We start from the raw sequence: 25,525 nt of genomic DNA on the forward strand, positions 1-25,525 counted from the left end.
AGCAAGCATTTCAGTGTCAAGACAAAAGCATGATCTTCCATATGCATTCTTTAATAGGATTATGATTTCCAGCATCATATTCTTGGTTCTATGACATGTTCTATTAACTTGGTGGGCTCTAATCTATAATATCATCGTGAGTTATTAATAAATGTCACAAGATGTCCACTTTTAAACAGTCTCCTAAAATCTTCTACAAGCTTCTTTTCTTCTCTTTGTGAAACATCGTGGTGTAGTTGTCCAGAGGTTATATTACTGCATACGTTACAAGTAAAAATATTGTGGAGATTGATGATTATCTTTCCCTCAAGTATCATAGAAATAAGTGGATCAGATAAAGGGAGAGAAATAGTGAGATATAATAGAGGAAAATAGATTTATGCTAGGTTTAGGAATACAGCCCAAGAAAGTTGATGTGTAACTCTTAAAGAGCAGTCAAATATCTTGCTTTATATACTTAGTGGTCACAACATCTGCTCAAATTTGAATTATGCAATCATCATGGGGAATTAAAATATCTGTGTCTTCTTTAGCCCATCATTTTTCCCCTTGTTTGTTTTATTTGTATGTGTGGCTTCTATCTTTCCATTGCTAATTCTTGTTTAGGCTCCTGGGACTCGTGTACTGTACCTTGGTGCTGCATCAGGGACCACAGTGTCTCATGTATCTGACATTGTTGGACCAGTAAGTCAAATTGTGAACTTTTGCGGGAAAGTTTTATATGTTAGTTCTCATTTGTGTTGGAAAAATTACCCCAAGTCTTTAATTGTAATGTCTACATTTCTCACATACAATTAAATTGACAGACTGTCACGACCTTAGCTGGTTTTGCCTAAGGCGTGCGGCACCCTCGCGCGTCCGTCCGCAAAGGTCAGCCTCCCCGAAGCCTCCCATTGTCCCTTAGGACCAACAAAAGAGAGAACGGATTAAAGAGAACGCCTCAATCGGGATCCACAAGCAAACATGTCCGAAAAACACTTCATAGACAATGCAAATTACAAACAGACTTTACAAGCTCTGAATAGTTGCACAACAAAGGGTAAAATGGTCCATTACAGACCGAAAAGCTCTCGCTCGTGTCCACTTGACACAACCTTTATTTACAAGCCTAAAAAGGCCACTAACCCAACTAACATGAGACTATTTAGCCTTCGGTCGCCCCTCTATCTGCTGTACAAGGCATGAACATGCCAAAAGACAACGGACAGACATAAGCATTACATCCAACATCTTGTTTAGAAGTTTGTCCGTTACATTCTCCCCCACTTATCCCTTCGACGTCCTCGTCGAAGCCTTTGTGAACACTGCAACTCTTCGCCTTTGCTGAGTCTTCAATCTTCTGCTCCAGCTGCAATGCGCCTCCTGGCTCCCATATGCTCTCCGCTGCTGTTTCTGAGTAGTCGAATCTTTGATCCTCCATGCTGCTTCAACTCACCAATGACTCTGACTCTGGTGTGGGGGGTTGGCTGAGTTGTATTGATCCTCGTTGATTCCTGCGGATCCACCAAATGAAGGAAAAGACCATCCTTACTGCCCCAGTCTCTCAAAATTTCCCCATACTGCTTGAACTGGGTGGATGCTTGTTGGAGCTTTAACGAGCATCGCCTCGCAAACTTCTGAAGTTTTGGGTCCTTCCTCCACAAAATCTGCTCATTGACTCTTCTTTCAGTTAGTTGTCACATCCAAGTAGGTTCGCATCACTTCCGCTTTCGATTGGCATTTCGTAGGGAAATGAGGCGGACAATCTACTCTCAGTAGCACTGATCACCGTTGGTGAGGATTTGACAACTATTGTCTTCCATTATCTTCGAAGGGTCTTTGAACTTGTGCAGCGCTCCTCTGCTGGATAGATAAGAGAATTGGGGTACTCGGTTTCGCCCATTCTCTTAAGAGTTGAGAAGGCAAAAGTTACTTGACTTCGCCCGCCTCCTCGAGATTATACTTCATGCATCGAGCTGGTTACTAGCCTTCGCCTGCTCTTTGCTCACACTTCTGAAGCACTCGAAGTGTTTGCACTCCTTGCGTTGAGTTAGCTACTGTGATTCACCTTCTCAAAGCCATTGAACTTCTGGAATGCAGGAAGTTTTCACCCCAACTTGGAGTAATTCTCTGATAGATGAGGTCGCCTCTGGGATGTTGAATCTCGGATTTTGATGATGAAGTCAATTGTCATTTGTTATCTAATCTATGTGTTGAGATAAGTGTGCAGGATTAACTACGATGAGAGTAAGACAAGCAGCAGGAGTTGCCCCGGAGTCAAGATCATGATCACGTTGGGAGTTCGAGAGTTCGACGGAAGTTCGGACGGTCGTCGGAGGTTCAGAGAGAACAGATCCGAGAAGTCCAGAAGCTTGCCAAGCGAAGCTCGTCGGAACTCGCCAAGTGGATCGTCGCAAAGTCCAGGAGTATGCCGGATGTCCGCAGAAGGATCACCGAGGGTTATCGGTTGATCGACGGAAGTTGGCCGGAAACTCGCCGGAAGAAGCGATTGACGCATCGGAGCAAAGCTGCAGAAGTTGTCTTAGAGTTAATCGTAGTTAGCATGATGATTAAGCATGAAAATGGGAGGTGACCCCATTAGCTTAATCTTGGGGCAATTGGGCCCCTGAAAAGATTCAAAGTGGGTCGAATGGAGTGAACCATTCGGACCCTGATTGCACCAGGAGGTGCAACCGCCCCAGCCAGGAGGTGCAACCGCCTGGGCTGTGGGGTTGAGAGGTGCAACCGCCTGGGCTGTGGGGGTTGAGAGGTGCAACCGCCCCAGCCAGGAGGTGCAACCGCCTGGGCTGCGAGGCTGGGAGGTGCAACCGCCCCAGCCAAGAGGTTGCACCGCCAGAGCTCAAGTTCCGAGCTCTGCCAGGCGATGCAACCACCGAGCTCAGTCTTCGAGCTCTGGCAGAGAGGTGCATCAGCCTGAGCTCAGTCTCGAGCTCTGCCAGGTGATGCATTCACCAAGCTCAGTCTTCGAGCTTTGGCAGAGAGGTGGATCAGCCTGAGCTCAGCTTGGAGCTCTGCCAGGTGAGGCAACCACCGAGCTCTGTTTCGAGCTCTGCCAGGTGATGCAATCACCAAGCTCAGTCTTCGAGCTCTGCCAGGTGATGCAACCATCGAGCTCAGTCTTCGAGCTCTGGCAGAGAGAAGCAATCGGCAGAGCTCAGTCTTCGAGCTCTGCCAGGCGGTGCCACCTCTCCAGTCGAGAGGTGCAACCGCCTGATCCCAGAATTCTGGGATTTGATCGATTTGATCGTTTTGAGCTCGAATTTTGAATTGGGTTGGGGCCTATAAATACCCCACCCATTCAGCACTGAAAAGATACAGACCTATACCGAAATCGTGATCTTTTCTGTGAATCTAAAGAGCTCAAAAGTGTTGTAAAGCCTTTAAGTCTCCTCCTTCTGTTCTTCAAGTTTTCAATTGTAAAGTGAGGAGAGAAAGGTCTGTAAAGGTTGTCTCCTAAGCCTGCCAAAAGGAGAGAAATTGTAAGAGGGAAGTTTGGCCTTCGCCCATTGAAGGAAGGCACCTAGTTGACGTCGGCAACCTCATCGGTGGAGGAAGCCAAAAGTGGAGTAGGTCAAGGCTGACCGAACCACTCTAAATCTCTGGTTTGCGTTTACTTTCGAGCACTTTATCATTACTGCAAACCTCCCTCATCACTACTGCTCTCTGCGCTTTCACGAACAAGTTCTAAGTGCTGTTCTTCCAAATCTGCTTTCAGACGTAAACTCGTATTTTCATACATTACAGTTTACGTTTACGTTTGATTCTGCAGAACTGTTTTCCGTGCTTTTACGAACGAGCTTCCTTGCAGTTTACGCTTACATTTTAATCCTATTAATAACTGCAATCTGTCCTCTACGATTTTACGAACGAGTTTCAACATTTAGACGTAAAACTGCATTCAGACGTAAATCGGCTTTCTTCGCTCAATCATCAGATTTCAGTTTACGTTTACGTCTTGGTTTCAACTGCATACTGCCTTCTGCGAGTATACAAACGAGTTTCAAAGTTTAGACGTAAATCTGCGTCTAACTGCGTTTAGATGTAAATCTGCGTTTAGACGTAAAACTGCGTTTAGACGTAAAACTGCGTTTAGAAGTAAAACTACGTTTAGACGTAAAACTGCGTTTAGACGTAAATCTGCGTTTAGACGTAAAACTACGTTTAGACGTAAATCTGCGTTTAGACGTAAATCTGCATTTAGACGTAAAACTACGTTTAGACGTAAAACTGCGTTTAGACGTAAATCTGCGTTTAGACGTAAATCTGCATTTAGACGTAAATCTGAGTTTAGACGCAAAACTGCGCTTAGACGCAAAACTGCGCTTAGACGCAATCTGCGCTTAGACGCAAAACTGCGCTTCGACGCAATCTGCGCTTAGACGCAAACTGCACTTAGATACAAACTGAGAATTTGCTTTTGCATCATAATAGTTTTTGAACAAACGCAGCTTTTGGTTTTTAATCGCTGTAAGATTTCCGCTGCACTAATTCACCCCCCCCCCCTCTTAGTGCTCTCGATCCTAACAATTGGTATCAGAGCAAGGTTAACTCTCTAAAGGATTAAAACCCAAGAGAGATGGCATACGCCGGAAACCAAGAGGGGCATTCAATTACACGTCCACCCATGTTCAGTGGAACGGACTACACTTACTGGAAGACCCGAATGAGGATCTTTCTTATTTCTATGGATTTTGAACTGTGGAACCTTGTTGAAAATGGATTTTCAAAATCTTCTCTTCCAATGATCGATTGGAACGATTTGGAGAAGAAAGCTTTCGCTCTTAATGCAAAGGCTATGAATGCCTTATTTTGCGCACTTGATAAAAACGAGTTTAATCGTGTTTCAACTTGCGAAACTGCTTTTGATATTTGGCACACACTTGAAGTGACCCACGAGGGCACAAGTAGAGTGAAAGAGTCAAAAATCAATCTGTTGCTGCATTCTTTTGAACTTTTCCGAATGAAACCGAGTGAAACCATTGGCGACATGTTTACCCGTTTCACGGATGTCGTCAACGGTCTAAAAGGACTCGGAAAGAGCTTTTCGGATTTTGAGCTTGTTAATAAGATACTAAGATCCCTTCCTAAGAGTTGGGATCCTAAAGTCACCGCCATTCAAGAGGCAAAAGATCTGCGAAATTTCCCTCTTGAAGAACTAGTCGGGTCATTAATGACCTACGAAATGACTTGCAAAGCTCATGAAGAGCAAGAAGACATCCTTCCAAAGAACATGAAGGATATGGCACTTAAAACTTCTGAATGCCACTTGAGAGAAAACTCAAGTGATGAGGACTGTGATGATGACTTGGCACTTTTGACAAGAAAGTTTAAAAAATTCTTCAAAAGAAACAAGTTTAAAAACGATGTGAAAAATAAACTTGAACCTAAGAAGGACCAAGTGATCTGCTATGAATGTAAAAAGCCGGGACATTACAAAAGTGATTGTCCCCAAGTCAAGAAAAGAACAACAAAGAAGAAGGCGCTCCAAGCAACATGGGATGATTCGAGCGCATCCGAGGAAGAAGAATCCAACACCGAGCAAGTTGCTCATTACGCCTTTATGGCCATCGAAGAGGAGGTAACGGATTTATTAGATGCTGATTTATCTTTCGATGAATTATTAAATGCCTTCCATGATTTATTTGATGAATGCAAAGTTATAAATAGAAAATACAAGTTGCTAAAAAGGGTACATGATAATCTTACTTGTGAGTTTGATAAGTTAAAAGTCGAACATCATGATAGTTTAAACTCATGTATCAAATGTCATGATTTAGAAACTATACAAAAAGAAAACTTGCTGCTTAAGGACACCTTGAAGAAATTCGAGGTTGGTAGCAAGTCATTAAACATGATCCTTACAAACAAGGGTCATGCTCCCAAAAGAAGTGGGATTGGATTTGTGAGGAGTCCTCACCGAAATCCAACTACCTTTGTAAAAGGCCCCATCTTACATGTTCAAAACCAAACCAAGTGCAACTTTTGTTGCAAATCTGGACACAAGACACATTGTTGTCCATTTAAGAAAATAAGTCCAAACAAATTAATTTGGGTTCCTAAAGGAACCATGATAAACTCTATGCAACATGATAGAAAATGTAGATCTATTTATGAGGCACCCAAAAGCAAATGGGTTCCTAAAAATCATCCGTTCCTATAAAAACATTAAAAGTCTAGGCCGGAACAAGAAATAATGTTCTGCTCCTTGACTCTCAATCGTCATAAACCAAGAATCAAAATGGGACTCGCAACGCTTAAGTAACAAGTGGAAGCTATGAAATCACAAATACGATACAATTAGAAATATATCATATCCAAATTCACATACCTCCCTGATCTTCAAAACCTGTTCATCTACGAATTAAATTCTTGTAGAAACTAAATATGTCATGATCTTAAAAGGGACACCAAACAAACATACGTACGCACGTTAAAAGATCTATCTTACAAAGAGCTTCTTCCTTAAATAAAAACTCATACGAAATCATGTAACAAACATCAAATTGCTCTGAAACTCTCCTCAAGGCAAAGGCTCCCTAATCAAATCATCTTAAGAACTCACCTGCTGCAGGCGGTGGCACCTCTCCAGCTGGCGGTTGCACCTCCAGCCATCACGGGTTGCCAGAGGTTGCACCGCTCCAGCCAGAGGTGCAACCGCCAGCAGCTCTGATCTTTAAAATCACGCTAGGGCCGGCTGAGGAACCGACCCCAACTCACCCCCATTTCCTCCTCTACTCTTCCAAGTCTCCTCCATTCCCATTTCACTCCTCTAAGCCTTCCAAATACCTCTTATTTCGGAGCAAAACATCAAGAATCCTTCCTTCTCTTAAAGATTTCACAAAGGTACTCTCTAAGAAGCTCTTAAATTCTATTTTGTTCTTCATTTACTTTAGCTTATCATCATCCCTCTAAACAGCAGTAGTAATGGGATCTAGAAGATCCTCAAGGGACAAGGGAAAGAGGAGAGTAGTAGAAGAGTTTGATCTCACTCTTTTTGATTCCAAAAACCATGCTGAAAAATTTCTCTCCTTCGAACTAAGAAGCATCAATAAGGGAAAATACGTAGATCTGAATGAACTAAGAGATGTAGAGACTATCCATTGGTTTGCAAACCTAAATCTACTTCCCATTTTGCAGATCAACGAACCCATTTATCCTAGACTAGTTAGATTGTTTTATAACAACATGCAAAAAGATGATGAAGAAAGGATATCAACCTATCTCTTAGGACAACACATTTCAATCACTGATAGATTCATTTGTGATATGATAGGTATTCCCATGAAAAGCATAGGACTTTACTTCAAAGGATCATGGGATGAAAAAACTATTGAAACATCCTACGTTGAAGCCTTAGGAACAATCCTTGCCAATCCTAACGTAGAATCTATTCCTAAAAGTTGTGAACATCTAATGCCCTTTAACACTAAGATACTTCATCATATCATGACTAGTATAATTCTTCCTAAGCAATACCATCATGATGAAGTGAGTCAATTGGAATTAGGAATTATGTACCTAATTATGAAAGAACGTGACATTTGTCTTGGCTATCTGATCCAACAAAACATGTTGGAATTATCTACGAAAGATATGATGCTCCCATATGGTGGAATCATTACTAGAATAATGAAAGCTTACGACATTTAAATACCACTAGATGAAGAAGTAATGAAATCAGATAGATACAGCATAATAAACAAAAATCTACTTCACCGACTAAGATGTCACTATAGAAACGGTAACTGGGTTAGAATGCCTAGAAGAACTAATCCCCCTGAACCTGAACCTGAACCAGAGCCGGAAACCCCAGTCTTTAGGAGTACCCACTCTCCTCCAATCTGTCCCTTTGAGGAAACACATCCGGTTGAGCAAACTCACACATCATCCATCGAAGATATTGGGATTCGGATGGACCGATTTGAGCAACGACAAGAACGGCTTGAACTTCGACAAGATCAAATCCTAACCGAGCTACAACAAATCCATCGACAATTTGACTCTTTACTTAGGCACTTTAATCTTCCACCTCATGAATAAGCTTGTATAAACATCTGATGTTTTTGATATGACATGTTGTAAACTCCTTATGTTATTCATGAAGGACTTTGTCTTTATGGTTACCTGATATGATGTACATATGTTACCCTGATATGGTTATCTTTGTCTGTGTAAGCATATTTGCAAACATCTCTTGTTGTTTATCTCGGTTTTTGCACTGAAACTAAAAAGGTTTAAAAGCCTATGCCTTGAAAATATGAAGCAACATACCAATGTAAGTTGATAAGTCAGCAGTATGACATTGATATGGTTGCTATTGCTAATATGATTGCTATCATGCCATGTATCAAACAAAATGTGCATCATACGAGCTGATATCTTACCATGTGATGCAATGCTACAATTGCTGAAATAAAAATCCTGCTATGCAATATGATATAATGCTGCACTTGAAATAATTGTGTTACTACATCAAAATTATTTTTCGAATGTTATTACTATTACATGCCTTGACAACGCTTGATCAAATAACATGTTGCAAATTATGTGACAAATATTTTTAACCAAATGCATGTAAGAAGTTCATTTTTCGGGTTGTATGCTAAAAATGGGATGTTCCCGTACACTCTTATGAAAACTCTTTGGAAAATGACTTTCCTCCGTCAAGCAAAAAACAATAAAGAGATATATGTGTCATGACTTCCTTTATATGCTTGATAATGCTATCATGCTTTTTGTTGATGACAAAGGGGGAGAAAAATATGAATTGATAAACACTATGTCATAGCTGAACTGCCATAATCATATCTATGTCATAGTTGCAAATAGTTGAGTGATGCTATAAACAATGTTATGCCATCCTTGCATCACCAAGAGATATGTCATAGCTGAACTGCCATAATCATATCTATGTCATAATTGCAAATAGTTGAGTGATGCTATAAACAATGTTATGCCATCCTTGCATCACCAAGAGATATGTGAACATGTACTATAGTTTGCATCATATCTTGATTTGATATTGTGAAGAAAATGCAAACTTACTAGAAAATCTCAAATGTGAGCATCATGTAAAAAGTCCTTCGTAGCTTTATATGAATACATGATGAATGGTTACAAACACAATCATACAAACTTGATGATGTATGTCATGCCTTGACATAATTCTTGAAGAGATACATCATGATAGGCATCATGATGGGAGCATTGATAAGTTTAACTGATCTAACTTATCAATACGTCACTTGAATTCTTAGGTCTTGAATTCAAGGTTGACTTATCTCAACTATGGCATATAGATAGGGGGAGTTAAGGACAACTCCTTTATCAATTGATTGTCATCATCAAAAAGGGGGAGATTGTTGAATCTCGGATTTTGATGATGAAGTCAATTGTCATTTGTTATCTAATCTATGTGTTGAGATAAGTGTGCAGGATTAACTACGATGAGAGTAAGACAAGCAGCAGGAGTTGCGCCGGAGTCAAGATCATGATCACGTTGGGAGTTCGAGAGTTCGACGGAAGTTCGGACGGTCGTCGGAGGTTCAGAGAGAACAGATCCGAGAAGTCCAGAAGCTTGCCAAGCGAAGCTCGTCGGAACTCGCCAAGTGGATCGTCGCAAAGTCCAGGAGTATGCCGGATGTCCGCAGAAGGATCACCGAGGGTTATCGGTTGATCGACGGAAGTTGGCCGGAAACTCGCCGGAAGAAGCGATTGACGCATCGGAGCAAAGCTGCAGAAGTTGTCTTAGAGTTAATCGTAGTTAGCATGATGATTAAGCATGAAAATGGGAGGTGACCCCATTAGCTTAATCTTGGGGCAATTGGGCCCCTGAAAAGATTCAAAGTGGGTCGAATGGAGTGAACCATTCGGACCCTGATTGCACCAGGAGGTGCAACCGCCCCAGCCAGGAGGTGCAACCGCCTGGGCTGTGGGGTTGAGAGGTGCAACCGCCTGGGCTGTGGGGGTTGAGAGGTGCAACCGCCCCAGTCAGGAGGTGCAACCGCCTGGGCTGCGAGGCTGGGAGGTGCAACCGCCCCAGCCAAGAGGTTGCACCGCCAGAGCTCAAGTTCCGAGCTCTGCCAGGCGATGCAACCACCGAGCTCAGTCTTCGAGCTCTGGCAGAGAGGTGCATCAGCCTGAGCTCAGTCTCGAGCTCTGCCAGGTGATGCATTCACCAAGCTCAGTCTTCGAGCTTTGGCAGAGAGGTGGATCAGCCTGAGCTCAGCTTGGAGCTCTGCCAGGTGAGGCAACCACCGAGCTCTGTTTCGAGCTCTGCCAGGTGATGCAATCACCAAGCTCAGTCTTCGAGCTCTGCCAGGTGATGCAACCATCGAGCTCAGTCTTCGAGCTCTGGCAGAGAGAAGCAATCGGCAGAGCTCAGTCTTCGAGCTCTGCCAGGCGGTGCCACCTCTCCAGTCGAGAGGTGCAACCGCCTGATCCCAGAATTCTGGGATTTGATCGATTTGATCGTTTTGAGCTCGAATTTTGAATTGGGTTGGGGCCTATAAATACCCCACCCATTCAGCACTGAAAAGATACAGACCTATACCGAAATCGTGATCTTTTCTGTGAATCTAAAGAGCTCAAAAGTGTTGTAAAGCCTTTAAGTCTCCTCCTTCTGTTCTTCAAGTTTTCAATTGTAAAGTGAGGAGAGAAAGGTCTGTAAAGGTTGTCTCCTAAGCCTGCCAAAAGGAGAGAAATTGTAAGAGGGAAGTTTGGCCTTCGCCCATTGAAGGAAGGCACCTAGTTGACGTCGGCAACCTCATCGGTGGAGGAAGCCAAAAGTGGAGTAGGTCAAGGCTGACCGAACCACTCTAAATCTCTGGTTTGCGTTTACTTTCGAGCACTTTATCATTACTGCAAACCTCCCTCATCACTACTGCTCTCTGCGCTTTCACGAACAAGTTCTAAGTGCTGTTCTTCCAAATCTGCTTTCAGACGTAAACTCGTATTTTCATACATTACAGTTTACGTTTACGTTTGATTCTGCAGAACTGTTTTCCGTGCTTTTACGAACGAGCTTCCTTGCAGTTTACGCTTACATTTTAATCCTATTAATAACTGCAATCTGTCCTCTACGATTTTACGAACGAGTTTCAACATTTAGACGTAAAACTGCATTCAGACGTAAATCGGCTTTCTTCGCTCAATCATCATATTTCAGTTTACGTTTACGTCTTGGTTTCAACTGCATACTGCCTTCTGCGAGTATACAAACGAGTTTCAAAGTTTAGACGTAAATCTGCGTCTAACTGCGTTTAGACGTAAATCTGCGTTTAGACGTAAAACTGCGTTTAGACGTAAAACTGCGTTTAGAAGTAAAACTACGTTTAGACGTAAAACTGCGTTTAGACGTAAATCTGCGTTTAGACGTAAAACTACGTTTAGACGTAAATCTGCGTTTAGACGTAAATCTGCATTTAGACGTAAAACTACGTTTAGACGTAAAACTGCGTTTAGACGTAAATCTGCGTTTAGACGTAAATCTGCATTTAGACGTAAATCTGAGTTTAGACGCAAAACTGCGCTTAGACGCAAAACTGCGCTTAGACGCAATCTGCGCTTAGACGCAAAACTGCGCTTAGACGCAATCTGCGCTTAGACGCAAACTGCACTTAGATACAAACTGAGAATTTGCTTTTGCATCATAATAGTTTTTGAACAAACGCAGCTTTTGGTTTTTAATCGCTGTAAGATTTCCGCTGCACTAATTCACCCCCCCCCCTCTTAGTGCTCTCGATCCTAACATGGGATTGTACCGTCTTCTCCATCAACCCTGCCGCCTACTCCACTGAGTAGCAAAGGTACAACACCGCGTACTGCCTGCTTCGTTCCTTGGTCGTGCACTCTTGCATGACCCGAAGTCCTTCACTTACGGCTATCTTGATGAGAAACTTGTTGACACCGGTCTTACGAAGTTTCTTGGCCTCTGCCCTTCAGCCTTGTCTCGGTACTTGGAGATTGCCTCTGCATACTCCACCTCCTCGGCCCCTTTCACGACCAAGCGCTCTCCCTCCGTGAGAGCAAGGGATCAATGACTTGCACGGAAGTCCCGCCTCTGCGGTACCATGGCGCTGCCATGCCCATGGCCCTACTATCCGTCGCCTCGCCTCTGTATCCCTTTTCTTCACAATCAGTAGAGATGTCTCCGTGGCACTCCTCTGAGTCCACCTCCATTCTAACTGATGCTTGATTTTTGGGTAGCTAAGTCCCTCTGGACTCATCGTCGCTTCCTCGCCCCTTTCGACCCCCTGCTTCAACACCTCTGTGTTCTCCAAGCAGTCCGTTTGGTCGATGGAAAGACAGACTGCAACTCCCATGCATGGCCTCTGCCATCACGTTGTAGAGTTTGCACCGATTCTGTTCTCCTTAGCTTCCTTGGTAGCAACGTTCGCTTACTCGACCTTGTCCTCTGACTTGTCGGGCTCCCTTAAGCGAATATGAGCTCTGGAGAAGTCCAACTCTCCAGCTGCTTCGATCATACCTCTACATGATCAAGTCCCTCCCATGGAACTCACTGGTACTTGCATTCGAACTTTTCCCTTGGTGGAACACAGCCCCCATATGCTGATGACCAAGGCTTTCATCCGATGCAAAATTCGATGCATGCCCGGAAGACCCGCCTCTGCAGTACCATGGCCTTCACTCCTTGAATCCATAGCCCTTCTTGCCGTCGTGTTGTTTATCGAAGTGGAGCTTCCAGTAACTCCCGATCATACCTCCATATGATCTCATCCCTCACGAGACACTGTCGTGTGTGTCGCATTGCCACGAACTGTTCCACCACGATCCGCTGCACCATGTCGCCTCCTGGTGACATCTCCATTGCATTCTGATCTTTGTGGACTAAACTCGAATTGTGAACCCTCCATGTGTGGCCTCTGCCAATACATCGCAGGGTCTCCTCCACCTTCGATTTTGTTCACTCCTTTGGCAATCGACCTTCATCCACCCACTCTTGGGTCACACCTAGATGAAGCACCACTCTAGGGCAGTCCGTCGCCTAGTAGCTCCCGAAGTCCACCGACTTCACTGTAGTTTGTGCACCATTGTCTGGATCCTGGGCCTCTGCCCCTACCAGCACAATCTCCGCTGCGCACTGCTTCCTTCATGGCAACTTGAATGGCAACACTGTGGCATATTCTTCAAGAGTACCCGCCTCTGCGTCCTCTTGCCCCGTTCTAAGACCTTCTGAACCCAACTTCGCCTCCGCAAATTGAGTCGCCTTAGTTCCTCCATCAAATGCTCCTCCGAGATAAGGTGCATGTGCCCAGAAGCTCCCTTCATCTTTGGCACCATGCAAGATGAGTCCGCTCCGTCAGAATGAAGGACCCATGGAACAACATGATCCTACCCTTGCCTTTGCAAGAGTTCATGTCTTTGACCTCTGTCTAAGGAAAGCACTGTGCTTCTGCTCCATGTTCCAACTTCTCTGCTGGCTCCCTTCATGCGGCTTGGGTACTTCGCCAAGTTACACCCAAGTTGCTCCGCTCCTCGTTTTTGCATTGAGTCGATGGTGGCCCTCGCGCCCTCCATTCCACGGGTCAGCCCTCCCTTGAGTCCGATCTCCATATCGACTCTAAGTGTGCCTTCATTTAAGTTGCTTCAGGTCGCTCCCCCACTTGATCTCGCAATGCATCCACCAATGCATTCTCTCGAGCGAGATCATGCGACAACTCCTCGCCGCTTGCTCAGTCCATCGAGCTTCGTGAAGTTGTTGTTTGTGAGGTACTCCTCCTCAACATGTGAAGTCCGTCTCACATGATTCTCCCTCTGGAGTGCCGAGACTTATCCCTCCTAGATAACTGTCCCGTTGGAGCAACATCTCTCTTCGTTTCGGAGACCCCCATCCCCTTGGACTACTCCGATCTGCTGAACAAACTGTGCATTGTTCTGCCTCTTGCAAACGCACTTGCTAGATTGCGCCTCCACGTCAATACAGCCACCGCCGCACCCCTCAAGGCCTAGCAACATGCTAAACTCGTTGCACACTTCAGCCTCCTCCGGACGTATCCTTCACATGACGAAGAGAAAGTTTCAATGCTCCATGGCGCCGAGTCTCGGTCGCCTTGGGATGGCCACGAACATTCCATCGTCCGCATACAAGCCCATGCATGAGTACCAAATTCTTCGAGTTAGCAATTCCCCTCACCTCTGTGAGCTTTGCATAACTCTTTTGGTCGTTGAACAACTCATTCCACCTTGGATGGTCTCATTCTTGCCAAGCGCCTCGCTTGCCTAGAGCACCATCAAGTATAGTTGTCAACGTTGAGCCATGGCTCAAACTCAGCCATCCCAGCCTTTGTGCGCTCCGCATTCTTCCAAGCTTGCCTGTTCTCGTGGTGCCTCTTGCGCGAAGGGTTGGCCATTCCTCAAAATGCCAATGTTAGATGCCCGCTCCTCTGAGCGACTCTTTTCCCTACATCTCCATGCCCGTTTTCCCTCAAACGGTTGCGCGTGTGCTGACTGCCCTCAACGCAGCCCCGCTAGGTCCCCCACGTTTGCATGTCAAGTGTTTCTATGAGTGCTTGTCCCGCTCTGATACCATAATGTCACGACCTTAGCTGGTTTTGCCTAAGGCTTGCGGCACCCTCGCGCGTCCGTCCGCAAAGGTCAGCCTCCCCGAAGCCTCCCATTGTCCCTTAGGACCAACAAAAGAGAGAACGGGTTAAAGAGAACGCCTTAATCAGGATCCACAAGCAAACATGTCCGAAAAACACTTCATAGACAATGCAAATTACAAACAGACTTTACAAGCTCTGAATAGTTGCACAACAAAGGGTAAAATGGTCCATTACAGACCGAAAAGCTCTCGCTCGTGTCCACTTGACACAACCTTTATTTACAAGCCTAAAAAGGCCACCAACCCAACTAACATGGGACTATTTAGCCTTCGGCCGCCCCTCTATCTACTGTACAAGGCATGAACATGCCAAAAGACAACGGAAAGTTTTATATGTTAGTTCTCATTTGTGTTGGAAAAATTACCCCAAGTCTTTAACTGTAATGTCTACATTTCTCACATACAATTAAATTGACAGACGGGAGTTGTGTATGCTGTTGAATTTTCACATAGAAGTGGTAGAGATCTCGTGAATATGGCCAAGAAGCGAACTAATGTGATTCCCATAATAGAAGACGCTAGACATCCTGCTAGATACAGGATGTTGGTTGGCATGGTTGATGTCATCTTTTCAGATGTTGCTCAGCCTGACCAGGTAATTGTTGCAGTTTCTGAGCTATTAGGCTTCAACGCTATGCATATGTTTCTGTTTGATATTCTTCATCAATATCTAATGTATAACCTTCTAAGATAATGAATTCAGGAATTTATTACTTGTCTTTAGTGGTTAATACTTGTGTTGGGAATTGATTTTTGTTTTGTTACCCTGTTTTTCCATTTTTGACGTGGATCTTGAGATGATATATGGTGGCAGCATTTAATTTTTTTCTTTGATAATTGATGAATATTCATTTTCAAATTTGTAGAAATGCTATTTTGCATTAATTTTATGGTTATTTTGCAATTGGAAACTGGCCTTCTTTTTGAAGTATATTATATGTGTTTCTTTTTTTTTTTGTGAGAGAAGATGAATTTTTGTAAATCTTAATAATGTTGTATAACTTCTGGTTGATTTTGAAAATCACATGAACCTTTTTTGCTCTTCTGCTTATAAGGTTTGTTCCCTTATTTTGTTTTGCCAATTAGTCCCAAGCATATGATGAATTACTCGGATTCCCCTTCAGGAAATCTTGGATGATGCAAATTCGAGTTTCTGATGTGTGTGGACCAGCTCTTCAAGTGCTTTTTTATTTTGTTCCATATATTTTTGGACTATATGGTATTAAAATTTTAGTGAAGCCCTATTGTTTTTCTCTTTTAAATCTATTCAGATGAAAATCATAATATCTTCTTCACAATGCTGTTTCTTTGTTCTTTCAAGGGCTGGAATCTAAATTAAAACACTACTTTCAAGTTCATTACAAGTTCTTTTTTCTTTTTTTTTTGCTTTACATTCTTTCTCTCTCTCTCTCTCTCTCTCTCTCTCTCTTTTTATAATGTTCCCAGCATAGTTGATTTGTTTATTCCTTTCAAAGTTGTGATTTGTACCACCTATCTGTGTTCATATCTCTCTTGGTACCACCTATCACAATTATGCAACCTTATGTTTGTGGAGCTTTAGCGACTGCTAAAATTTAGCTAGACATGAAGAGGCTAAGAAGAAACCCAGGATACCCTTTTACAACATTGAGCCATTGACTCAAGAATATTGTTTTGTCTTAGTGCAATTAGCCATTAACCAAATCTCTTAACCATTATTGAAATTGTACTATGGTATGCACTAAGGGGTATTTTCTAGGTACATTTTTTTAAATATTTTTAAATGTGCTTAATCTCTAAGATTTTTTTATTTGCCGTGCTCCATGTCAATAGTAGGTGTACATAAGTAATTGTGCTATCATGTTATTTCTAACCATAATAAGATGAAAAGTAACAAGCTTGTAGCTGAAAAAAATATGAGTGTCGAGGATTATACATGCAACCTCTCTGGAGCTTACGAGCTAGTACTGGGTCTTTCTAGTTCATCATTTGTTAAAAAAGTTCATCACTTATTCTATTGTTTCTGCAGGCAAGAATCTTGGCATTGAATGCTTCATATTTCTTGAAAAATTGTGGCCATTTTGCGATCTCAATTAAGGTACCCTCAGTTTGTTTATAATGGTTCGAGATTGTCTAAAGGTCCCTGGAAGGTTTTTGGACAATTGTTATAATTGTTTGGCTGCATCATTCTATTACAGGCGAACTGCATCGACTCTACAGTGCCTGCTGAGGCTGTCTTTGCTCAAGAAGTGAAGAAGCTTCAGGCCGAGCAGTTCAAACCTTCAGAGCAAGTTACACTAGAACCGTTCGAGCGAGACCATGCCTGTGTTGTTGGTGGCTATCGGATGCGGAAGAAGCAGAAAGTAGTGACAGAAAGCTGAGGATGGAACTCAAAACTCCATGTCAACCAAAAAACCCTAGAATATTGATGTGTCCGGATTATTTTATATTTCTAGAGTAAAAGTTTCTTTTGTTCTCTTGCATGGCAGCTCTGGGGAAAACATAATGTGATCTTTCTTTCTATTGCGTTGATTATGTTTCAGTAGCATCACTTGGGTGGTAATTTAGTGACCTGCATTCTACTGCCCAATCATTCAGATTGATGCATTTGAATTCTAGCCCCATTTATCTTCCATCTATCAGAGTGCTTGATGCGTCATTCCAAACTTATAGGTCTTTAGAATAGGATGTTTTGGGCAAAAGAATTTTGTTGGGTATATTCAAAATTATAAAAAGATGGTGTTAAGAATTTTGTTGGGTGTTTTCAAAATTATAAAAAACACTACAAGTTGAGTCAGTACCAATGCATCATTATCAATCGTCCAAAACATCTTATCCTATTCAAAAAAAAAAAGAAAAAAGAAGAACACATATTTTTGGTACCATCCTTAAAACATTGAGGTAAATTAACTCAAAATATAATAAAAATAATTTATATATAAAAAAATTAAATAATTATCTTTATTGGTTTAAGAACAAAAATAATTTCTATATTACTTATAGTGTTTTTGATACCTCCACCAACCCATTTAAAAATATTATAACAAATATATGAACATAAAGACCCAATAAAAATTAACTTACTTAAGAAAATAAGGTTTTAAATACGAATTGGTTTATGAATAATAACAAGTAAATAGGGAAAATTTGATGCAAATCTTAATGCTTTTGAATAAACTTGTAATATTTTTAATAGGTTTACAATAAATACTGTAATTAATTTATATACTACTAAAATGTAAATTATAAGAAAAAAATCAGAACGTACAGTGGAATTTTCTTTGCCCACACAAGAATGTAAACATACAATGGTTCCACGTTGGCATCTTTTGTGGGGCCACTTGCGATTCAATCAGAGCAAAGGTAGTGATTCGGGTAAACTAAATATATTGTTGGAACTACTATAACATCTGAGAAAACCCTCTCTTCGTGTCACTCCATCACATCCACCGTCGCCAATTGGCACTCACGGGTACTTCTTTTCGTTCGATGTCTTCGTCGTATATTGCTGCTCTCTTTGTTCTTTGAGATCCCTGAACCCTTCTGCCTCCTGTTTGTACTCGTTTCTAGGTTTTTGAAAGGTTTTTGGGGTTTAGGTTTTCGGTTGTGTTGATTTCTACTTGCGTCTTTTTTTTGCCCATTAGGGTTCCTTCTTCTGTCCTTAATTATCGGTATGAGTTTCTCATGATTTTGATTGTAGTTTGTGAGGAAAAATAAATGAATCGTTGATTAGGAAGGAGTTCTGGTTGGAAAAGCTTGTGGCTTGCTGTTAAGCTATGAATGCAATCCTTGAATCGTGGGTTCAATCTATGTCTGTTTTTGTTTGATCTCTCTCGGGCCATTATTTGTTCGCATAGAACAAGAATTTGATGTAGTTGTTTTCTTCTCCATTGTAGTGTTGTTTTTTCCGTTCGTGTCAGCCTATGATGGAAACACACCTTATTTGTTTGTTAAGGAGGGTTATAGAACTGTCACGCATAATCTTCTTTCTTAGTTCTCATGATATTACAAATACTGAAGTTTTAATTTTAAAATTAAAAATAACCTTTATTTTAATTGATCTTGTGGCACCTAAAACCAAAGTTGGACCAGCAAATAAGCCTGCGTCATCTGTTTGTTTGCCTAATATGTAGTATGTAGTTGGACTATCCACTTCTATTCTTTTCCTTTTCTCAGGTGCTCACATTGGGTGAAAGAAATTGCTGTAGTGTTCATATCAATTTTCCAGACACTATTTTCGAAAAGAAAACATAGTTGTTTCCTGCTAACTTAACATAAGATTGTTGCTTGGAAGGTACTCAGTCATCTTTAGTCTCAAAATATCAAGTGGAAAACACTATTACCTTCTGCAAGTTCCATCATGCAATGCAAGTTCATCTGTTCTTTGGCCTGAATTGTGTGAAAATAATTATTCCTCTTTAATTAATTATCATGCCTTTTTCTGAAAAAGTCGGTTGCTTTTGCAAGGAATGTTTCTTCAATGAGATAATCAGAACATCGAATATCAACATTTGATGTTATTTTAAGTAACATTGTACTGATCACAGTATTGAATGCCATGCATGTTCCCAGTCTGGTCATTTGGCGATTCTCTTGGATGATCAAACAGAGAAAAAGAAAGATAATTGGAACTTTGCTTTTCTGGATATATTGATTTTCTTACAAGTAGAAATATTATGCAGTAAGTATTATGATATACCTTTTACTTGGATTGATGGAACAGATTCATGTAGCGACCCCAAATAGTTGGGACATTACGGCTTGTTGTTCTTGTTGTAGTAGTATCTTTACTACCATTTATTGATGTTTGCCACATTTTGATCGATTGTAATCCATTGGAGTGAGACTGAAGCAACACATGTATTCTGTATTAGTGGTTATTACTTTTTTCTTTTGATGCTAGAACAAGGTGGTATCAGCTGGAATGCTTCCACTCTTCATACTATTTTCTCGCTTCCCCCTTATATAACTGAATTAAGGATTGTATACAACCTTGAACGCCCCACTTAGACATTCCAACTCTTCCTGCTCGCCCAACATAAGTTGGTCCTACTATGTATTCCTTTGAGAAATAACAAAATTATTGGGTATCCTTTATTTGTCTGTTTAAACTGTTTTGATGCATGCGGTCATGCTTTAGGTCAATTCAACGCAGGATTTGATGTTGGTTGCCTCTCTTCAAGTTTCTATTTGCACATGTCAGAAGTCTATAAGCATAAATTTTTTTGTGCATTTTATTGTATCTTTATACCTTTTAAGATTGCAGTTACTCATGCTCCCTGATATGATATATGAACTTTTTACGGTGAGCTTTTTGAGGAAGATAACCTTGGGTTATCTAAACTGCTACATTGAGTTTAACTTAGTTGTACAAGATCTGAAATTGCTTTAGATTTACATGCTTTAATCTTACCAATTTGGTAGTCTGAAACAAGGACTAAAATCTTGGTTCGGTCCTGTTACCAATCTAAGGTTGGACTTGATGGTACTGATGTTGACAGTGTACTAAATGTTAGTATGGTTGGTACTGTTTGGACCACTACAAGCACAGCGAAAAAGAGAGAGATACACCATGGAGTAGTAAGGCTGGAGTGGAGTGGCAGCATGATGAGAGGATGGCATTGACCTGGTAATGCAGATGGGCAACAAAAGTAGAACATCTGCAGTAAAAGAAGAGAAGTAAATGATGATGAAGAGAAAAAAAAAGAGAAACAAGACCAAAAGCGGTATTATGATGGATAGTTTCAGACGATAAGCCCATAATGAGCTCGATATTTCATACTTACAGGGCAGTTCATTTCATCTTCGGATCGGACTTGGTGGAACTGCCCAATCTGTGTGCTGATTAGGCATTGGATTTATTGAGGGTTTAGGGTTTGGTGTGTAGTTGAAACTTTATGCCTTGGTCCAATATTGATTTACAATCACTGGTGACTTAGGGATTATTTTGCTGAAAAGCTTGATTCAATATATTCTTTTATTTTTAAGTATTTTTCTGGGTTTTTTATAGGTTATTAAAATTTTGGCTTAATTATGCAGGATTTAAATATTTCTCATGATGTCTTGGTGCGCTATTGAGTCTGACCCTGGTAAGTTGTGTCTGAAGCATATATTCGCCTTGGACCTTTTCTTGTTGTTAGTTCCCTAACTTTTTTTTTTTTGTTTTGCAAAGATTTCTTGTACATATGAGTAGACTACTGTAAGCAAGTGTTTTTGGTTTGGATTTTATATTTGTTGAAACATTTTGTACTAGGTACTGTGCTTATGTGTCTCCTTAAATTTTATAACTTGTATTTTTTTTTTTTTTGTCTCAGATATATTATTTTAATTTATGAAATTTTATAAATCTTGTGAAATTTTTCATGAAACCTGATATTTTCTTCTTTTCCTTAAAAGTAGTTGTCAGCAGGCTTTTGCTTGTGGTATCATTTCTAATTGCCCCCATTGACATGCAGAGATAGCTAGAAATGAAGGTTAACTTACAGTTTTACACATGCAATCTTGAAATATGCAGAGACATACATTTAAGAGGGTCCCTTTGAGCCCGAAATTGTGAATCTAGAATCTGTTCATGTTTTGGCTACATTTCTTGAAACTAGCCTTTACTTTCACTTGTCATTGTGGGTCTCTGGTTTGTAGATAGTGGGCATTTTAAGTTGATGTTCAGTATGATTTTCTTGAATTTCAGACGTTTTAAGATTTCTATTGACTGGTTAATTCTCGGAATGGCCCATTTTAGATATTCCGTTGCAGGATTATAAATGAAACTGAATAACGGTTGATGCACATTAGTCATGAGAACAACTTTCCATGTTTGACAATGTACCAAAATGCTCTTGTTATGCTTTAGTTAGTAAACATGTCCATTATTCTGCAAGCTGGTACTAACATGTACCAACACTTAATATTAGACATCTGGCTTCCTTTATGTTATTTCAAGCTTCTTTTTCCTGATCTTGGCATTTTCATTGTAAATCTGCAGTTGTTCCTATTGCAGTTGTCAATTAATTCGGTGCATCCATCATGTTTCCTATGTGTTCTGGGGCTTTTGTTGTTAGGAAATACTTGACTTATTTTAAAAGTAAATTGATGGGTTCTTATCATTGTTGTATGGATCTCTAAGCTTCATTTGTTACTAGTTGGATTGATTAATCTTTTTCTGGAAGTAATGTGTATATATATGAAGAAAAATCTGGATCCAAGGACTAAAATGGAGTCAGGAAATATATAAATTGCAAAGGTATTCATGGTTTAGTTCATAACACTTGGGTATATGCACATCGAATAACTTTTGGAACTAGGATGTTTAACAACTACCACCATGTTGTGAAGCACCTTAGAAATCAGTTTCTGAAGTCACTTTAATATACTTTCTGGGTTTAAGTGTTGTTGAAGTACTCTATTTCCTGTTTAATCTTAGTTACATATCTCATCCAGGTGTTTTTACTGAACTCATACAACAAATGCAAGTCAAGGGAGTTCAAGTAAGTTTGCCTCCATTTTTTTCTTTTGTTTTGTATAACTGTCAAATGGTACACCAATACCTATTCCAGTTATTATTAGCCAATTGGAAATTGACCAATAATTGATTCTACTCAATCAGGTTGCTCTTACCAATCTGCACATTTTAACTAGCAGTGGTATGTGTCAAATGACAGGACTTGAATATACCAACTTTTGAGTTTCTAAATCATCGGCTAATAGATGACTGAAACGCGATGCATCGATTTGTATGTTGCATATCATGATAAATTATTACTTGATATATGATAGAACAGACTTAAGAAGATAGTTTTGAAGATTTTTACAAAAAGCTTATAGGTACCCTCTATAAAGTGAGGGGCTTAAACATATATATTGGGCTCTGTTATTACCCTTTTCAATTTGTTTATTCAAAGTATTCAGATAATTTTCTGACAAATTTTGTTATATGTCTCTCAACATCATCATCTAGTGACCTGTTCTGCATTCTTGTGAGTGATAAAAGACCCGTGGTCCTTATCCATTATATTATATCATGAACATGCTTGAAGCGGTCAATTGACTCTGTTGTTTTTTTCATCATTTCATGTGGGCTTGTTTGAGACAGTTAATCAACTTCCCTTTTTGCGGTTTTCGTAATGCATTTAGGAAGTAATTATTTAAGAAAAATTTCAAGTTTCCACAAGTTCTTATTCTTCTAATTCTTGATACCATTTCTCTGAATGGTTTGGAACATTTGCCTTGTTACAAGTTTACATTTTAGAGGTAGTTAGGAAGTTTCATATTAGCTTGGTTCATCTATGGGAAAAAAAAAAGATTTTGATATGTTATTTGTTTACTTATTCTGCTCTAAATAACATGTCTACAGTAGATGAGAGTCAGCGATGAATTTTGCTAAAACATATGGTTGTAAGTTGTAACTGATAAAAGTTTGAAGGGCAGCCAATTGCATAAAACATGGTTGTAACTTGGAACTTTGCTAAAGGTGTTCATGTCTTGAGTAGTTCATAGGCCACACATTAGAAGTGAGAGAAAAAAGTTCTGATGAAAGAATAGCATAGTTATCAATTTCATAAGGTCTTATGAGCTGTTTATGGTGTTTTGTGATGCATTTCTTAGAGGACTGCATGCATATCAGATTTAATTGTACTATTTATATTTTTTGCTATAAATGACAGGTTGAACAGTTTCATTTAACTGGCACGTTCAAGATGATTGCATATTAGGGTTTATCTATTTCTCATTAATTTTTTATTCAAATATCAACTTCACTTGTCTTCTTATCTACTGGTACACAAGGTAAGTGAGCTTTTATTTGTTAAAACAAACTGTATGGTGAGAATGAGTTTTTCTGAACAGGTGGAAGAATTATATTCACTTGACATGGATTTTCTTGACAACCTGCGGTTAGAACTAAACCAAAGCCTACATTACATTTTTTGGTGTATTGTCAGAGCTGACGTTAATTCTTGCAGGCCCATATATGGTTTGATACTTCTGTATAAGTGGCGACCAGGGGAAAAGGATGACCGTCCTGTAATTAAGGATCTGAATCCAAACCTTTTCTTTGCCAGTCAGGTTGGACAAGGATTATATTAAGCTTCTTTAATTACTTTTATGTTCTTTGTATCATTGAGCTACTTGGTTGTGAGCAGGTTATCAACAATGCTTGTGCAACCCAAGCTATTCTGTCGGTTTTGATGAACTGCCCAGATATTGACGTTGGTCCAGAACTGTCCGTGCTTAAAGAGTTCACCAAAAACTTCCCTCCAGAACTTAAAGGATTGGCAATCAACAACAGCGAAGCCATACGAACAGCCCATAACAGCTTTGCTAGGCCCGAGCAGTTTGTAGCTGAGGAGCAGAAAGTTGGAGGAAAGGATGATGGTGTCTACCATTTCATAAGCTATTTACCTGTCGATGGCGTGCTGTATGAGCTGGATGGACTGAAGGAGGGGCCAATCAGCCTTGGTCTCTGCTCTGGTGGGCCAGGTGACCTGGACTGGCTGCACATGGCTCAGCCGATAATTCAGGAACGGATTGATAGGTATTCGGAGATCGAAATCCTGTTCAGCCTCATGGCTATCGTAAAGAATCGGAAAGAGATGTACACGGCTGAGCTCAAGGAACTCCAAAAGAAGAGGGAGCATCTGGTGCAGCAGTTGAATGAACATGTGGGCGCTGCCAACAAGCACAGTCCTGCAGTCGAAGCCTTGAACAAATCACTTGCTGAGGTGACAGCTGGAATCGAAGCTGTGACCGAGAAGATAATAATGGAAGAAGAGAAGTTCAAGAAATGGAGAACTGAGAACATCCGGAGGAAGCATAACTACGTGCCCTTCCTATTCAACTTTCTCAAGATTCTTTCAGAGAAGAAGCAATTGAAGCCTCTGATTGAGAAGGCCAAGCAGAAATCAAGCAGCCCGAGATAAACTGGTATGCAATTTATGAAGCTTAGAGAGATTCTCTACTTGTGTGTTCTTGGATCTCCTGGTTGTTAAGCGCCTCATTTTGAAGGTTTATTTCTATATAGTGAAGCAATTGAAGTTGTGCTAACTAAGCAGTCTTCAACTTTGCTGATGATGATACTAGTTCGACTAAAGTTATCATTGGATCCATTAGATTAAGATGTTAGTTCTTTTTGTTCTTGCTAATGCCTTCCGAAGACATGCTTTAGATAAAGCATAGAAGCCAATCCAATTTGGCCCATAGTTATTAAAAAGAATATGGTTACTAGAATCGGACCGGACAATTGGGTTGTTGATTGAACCGGTGAATCGACCACCCATAAGTTTAATATTCTTTAATAAAAAATAAATTTGTTAATAATAATATAAAATAATTTTATAACATAGTGAGGGATAAATACAATAGAATTTTTTTTCTCTTTCATCCATAAAAAAAAAACTTAATACCTTTTAGGGTTAGAATATCTTTGATAATAACAAAAATTAAGGATATAAGAGAATAGTAAATATAATCAAATTTTATTCTCTTTCATCAGACTTAAATACCTTTCAGAATTCAAATATAATTAATAATAAATAAAAATCGAGAATATTTAAATCTTTCTAAGACTCAAATGAGCTAATTAGTAAACCAAACCGATTTAAAGACAGTGTTCTCCTTTTTTATAATTGTGCTCAAATAGAAATTAATGCACAAGGTTTTTCATTTTATAACTCTACTCGAAAAGAAAATTAATCTTAAATAATAAAATGGATGGACATTTGAATAAAACAAAAATCAACTACCACATCAAATAAATATCTTCTATTCAGACTTCTTCCGATCGATCCAAGTTTAATATATGTTTTGACGTCGAGAGTTTCCGTCTGCTCAGTCACCTTTAGAAGTTGTGAGCAGGCGAATGAAAGTTGTCATCTAACCGGGTTGTACGGGCGGGCCGGTTTGGGTTGGGCCAGCGTTAATCTTTAA

At 40.4% G+C, this 25,525-nt stretch overlaps 2 protein-coding genes and 1 non-coding gene across 6 annotated transcripts in view; all 3 read left to right on the forward strand.

The window, feature by feature from the left end:
- LOC135635941 (rRNA 2'-O-methyltransferase fibrillarin 2-like) overlaps positions 1-17,140 on the forward strand; it is an 18,334-nt gene extending 1,194 nt beyond the window's left edge. Inside the window, exons 4-7 of one of the 2 annotated variants that reach the window (XM_065147421.1) lie at positions 607-684; positions 15,045-15,221; positions 16,635-16,703; positions 16,804-17,140. In XM_065147421.1, the coding sequence (XP_065003493.1) occupies positions 607-684; positions 15,045-15,221; positions 16,635-16,703; positions 16,804-16,986 (507 nt within the window). In that variant the 3' untranslated portion in view covers positions 16,987-17,140. The remainder of the gene's footprint in view (positions 1-606; positions 685-15,044; positions 15,222-16,634; positions 16,704-16,803) is intronic. The other variant, XM_065147420.1, reaches the window with a different exon arrangement.
- LOC135637375 (small nucleolar RNA snoR60) lies at positions 15,717-15,787 on the forward strand. Its single transcript, XR_010496238.1, has one exon. It is a non-coding gene; the product is annotated as a small nucleolar RNA snoR60 (small nucleolar RNA).
- An 878-nt stretch (positions 17,141-18,018) lies between the features above and the next one.
- On the forward strand, positions 18,019-24,643 carry LOC135636995 (ubiquitin carboxyl-terminal hydrolase 2-like). 3 transcript variants are annotated; one of them, XM_065149282.1, is made up of 7 exons: positions 18,046-18,077; positions 18,782-18,899; positions 20,645-20,694; positions 22,043-22,089; positions 23,447-23,493; positions 23,563-23,665; positions 23,743-24,643. In XM_065149282.1, exons 3-7 carry the CDS (start codon positions 20,661-20,663, stop codon positions 24,517-24,519), a joined length of 1,008 nt encoding a protein of 335 aa, XP_065005354.1. In that variant the 5' UTR covers positions 18,046-18,077; positions 18,782-18,899; positions 20,645-20,660; the 3' UTR covers positions 24,520-24,643. The 3 variants fall into 3 exon arrangements, with proteins under 3 accessions (XP_065005353.1, XP_065005354.1, XP_065005355.1); XM_065149281.1 differs by lacking the exon at positions 18,782-18,899 and having other exon boundaries at positions 18,019-18,077; XM_065149283.1 differs by lacking the exons at positions 18,046-18,077; positions 18,782-18,899 and adding an exon at positions 18,135-18,186.
- The last annotated feature ends 882 nt before the right edge of the window (positions 24,644-25,525 follow it).

The sequence above is a fragment of the Musa acuminata genome, chromosome BXJ3-4 (genome assembly GCF_036884655.1).
Source record: "Musa acuminata AAA Group cultivar baxijiao chromosome BXJ3-4, Cavendish_Baxijiao_AAA, whole genome shotgun sequence".
Taxonomy (NCBI): domain Eukaryota; kingdom Viridiplantae; phylum Streptophyta; class Magnoliopsida; order Zingiberales; family Musaceae; genus Musa; species Musa acuminata.

What these genes read in the sequence shown, in the direction of transcription:
- LOC135636995 (XM_065149281.1), top strand. Translation starts at nt 20,661, where the DNA reads ATGATGTCTTGGTGCGCTATTGAGTCTGACCCTG. An exon ending in GATTTTCTTGACAACCTGCG is followed by an intron (nt 23,494 to 23,562) that starts GTTAGAACTAAA and finishes TAATTCTTGCAG; the next exon opens with GCCCATATATGGTTTGATAC. An exon ending in ACCTTTTCTTTGCCAGTCAG is followed by an intron (nt 23,666 to 23,742) that starts GTTGGACAAGGA and finishes GGTTGTGAGCAG; the next exon opens with GTTATCAACAATGCTTGTGC.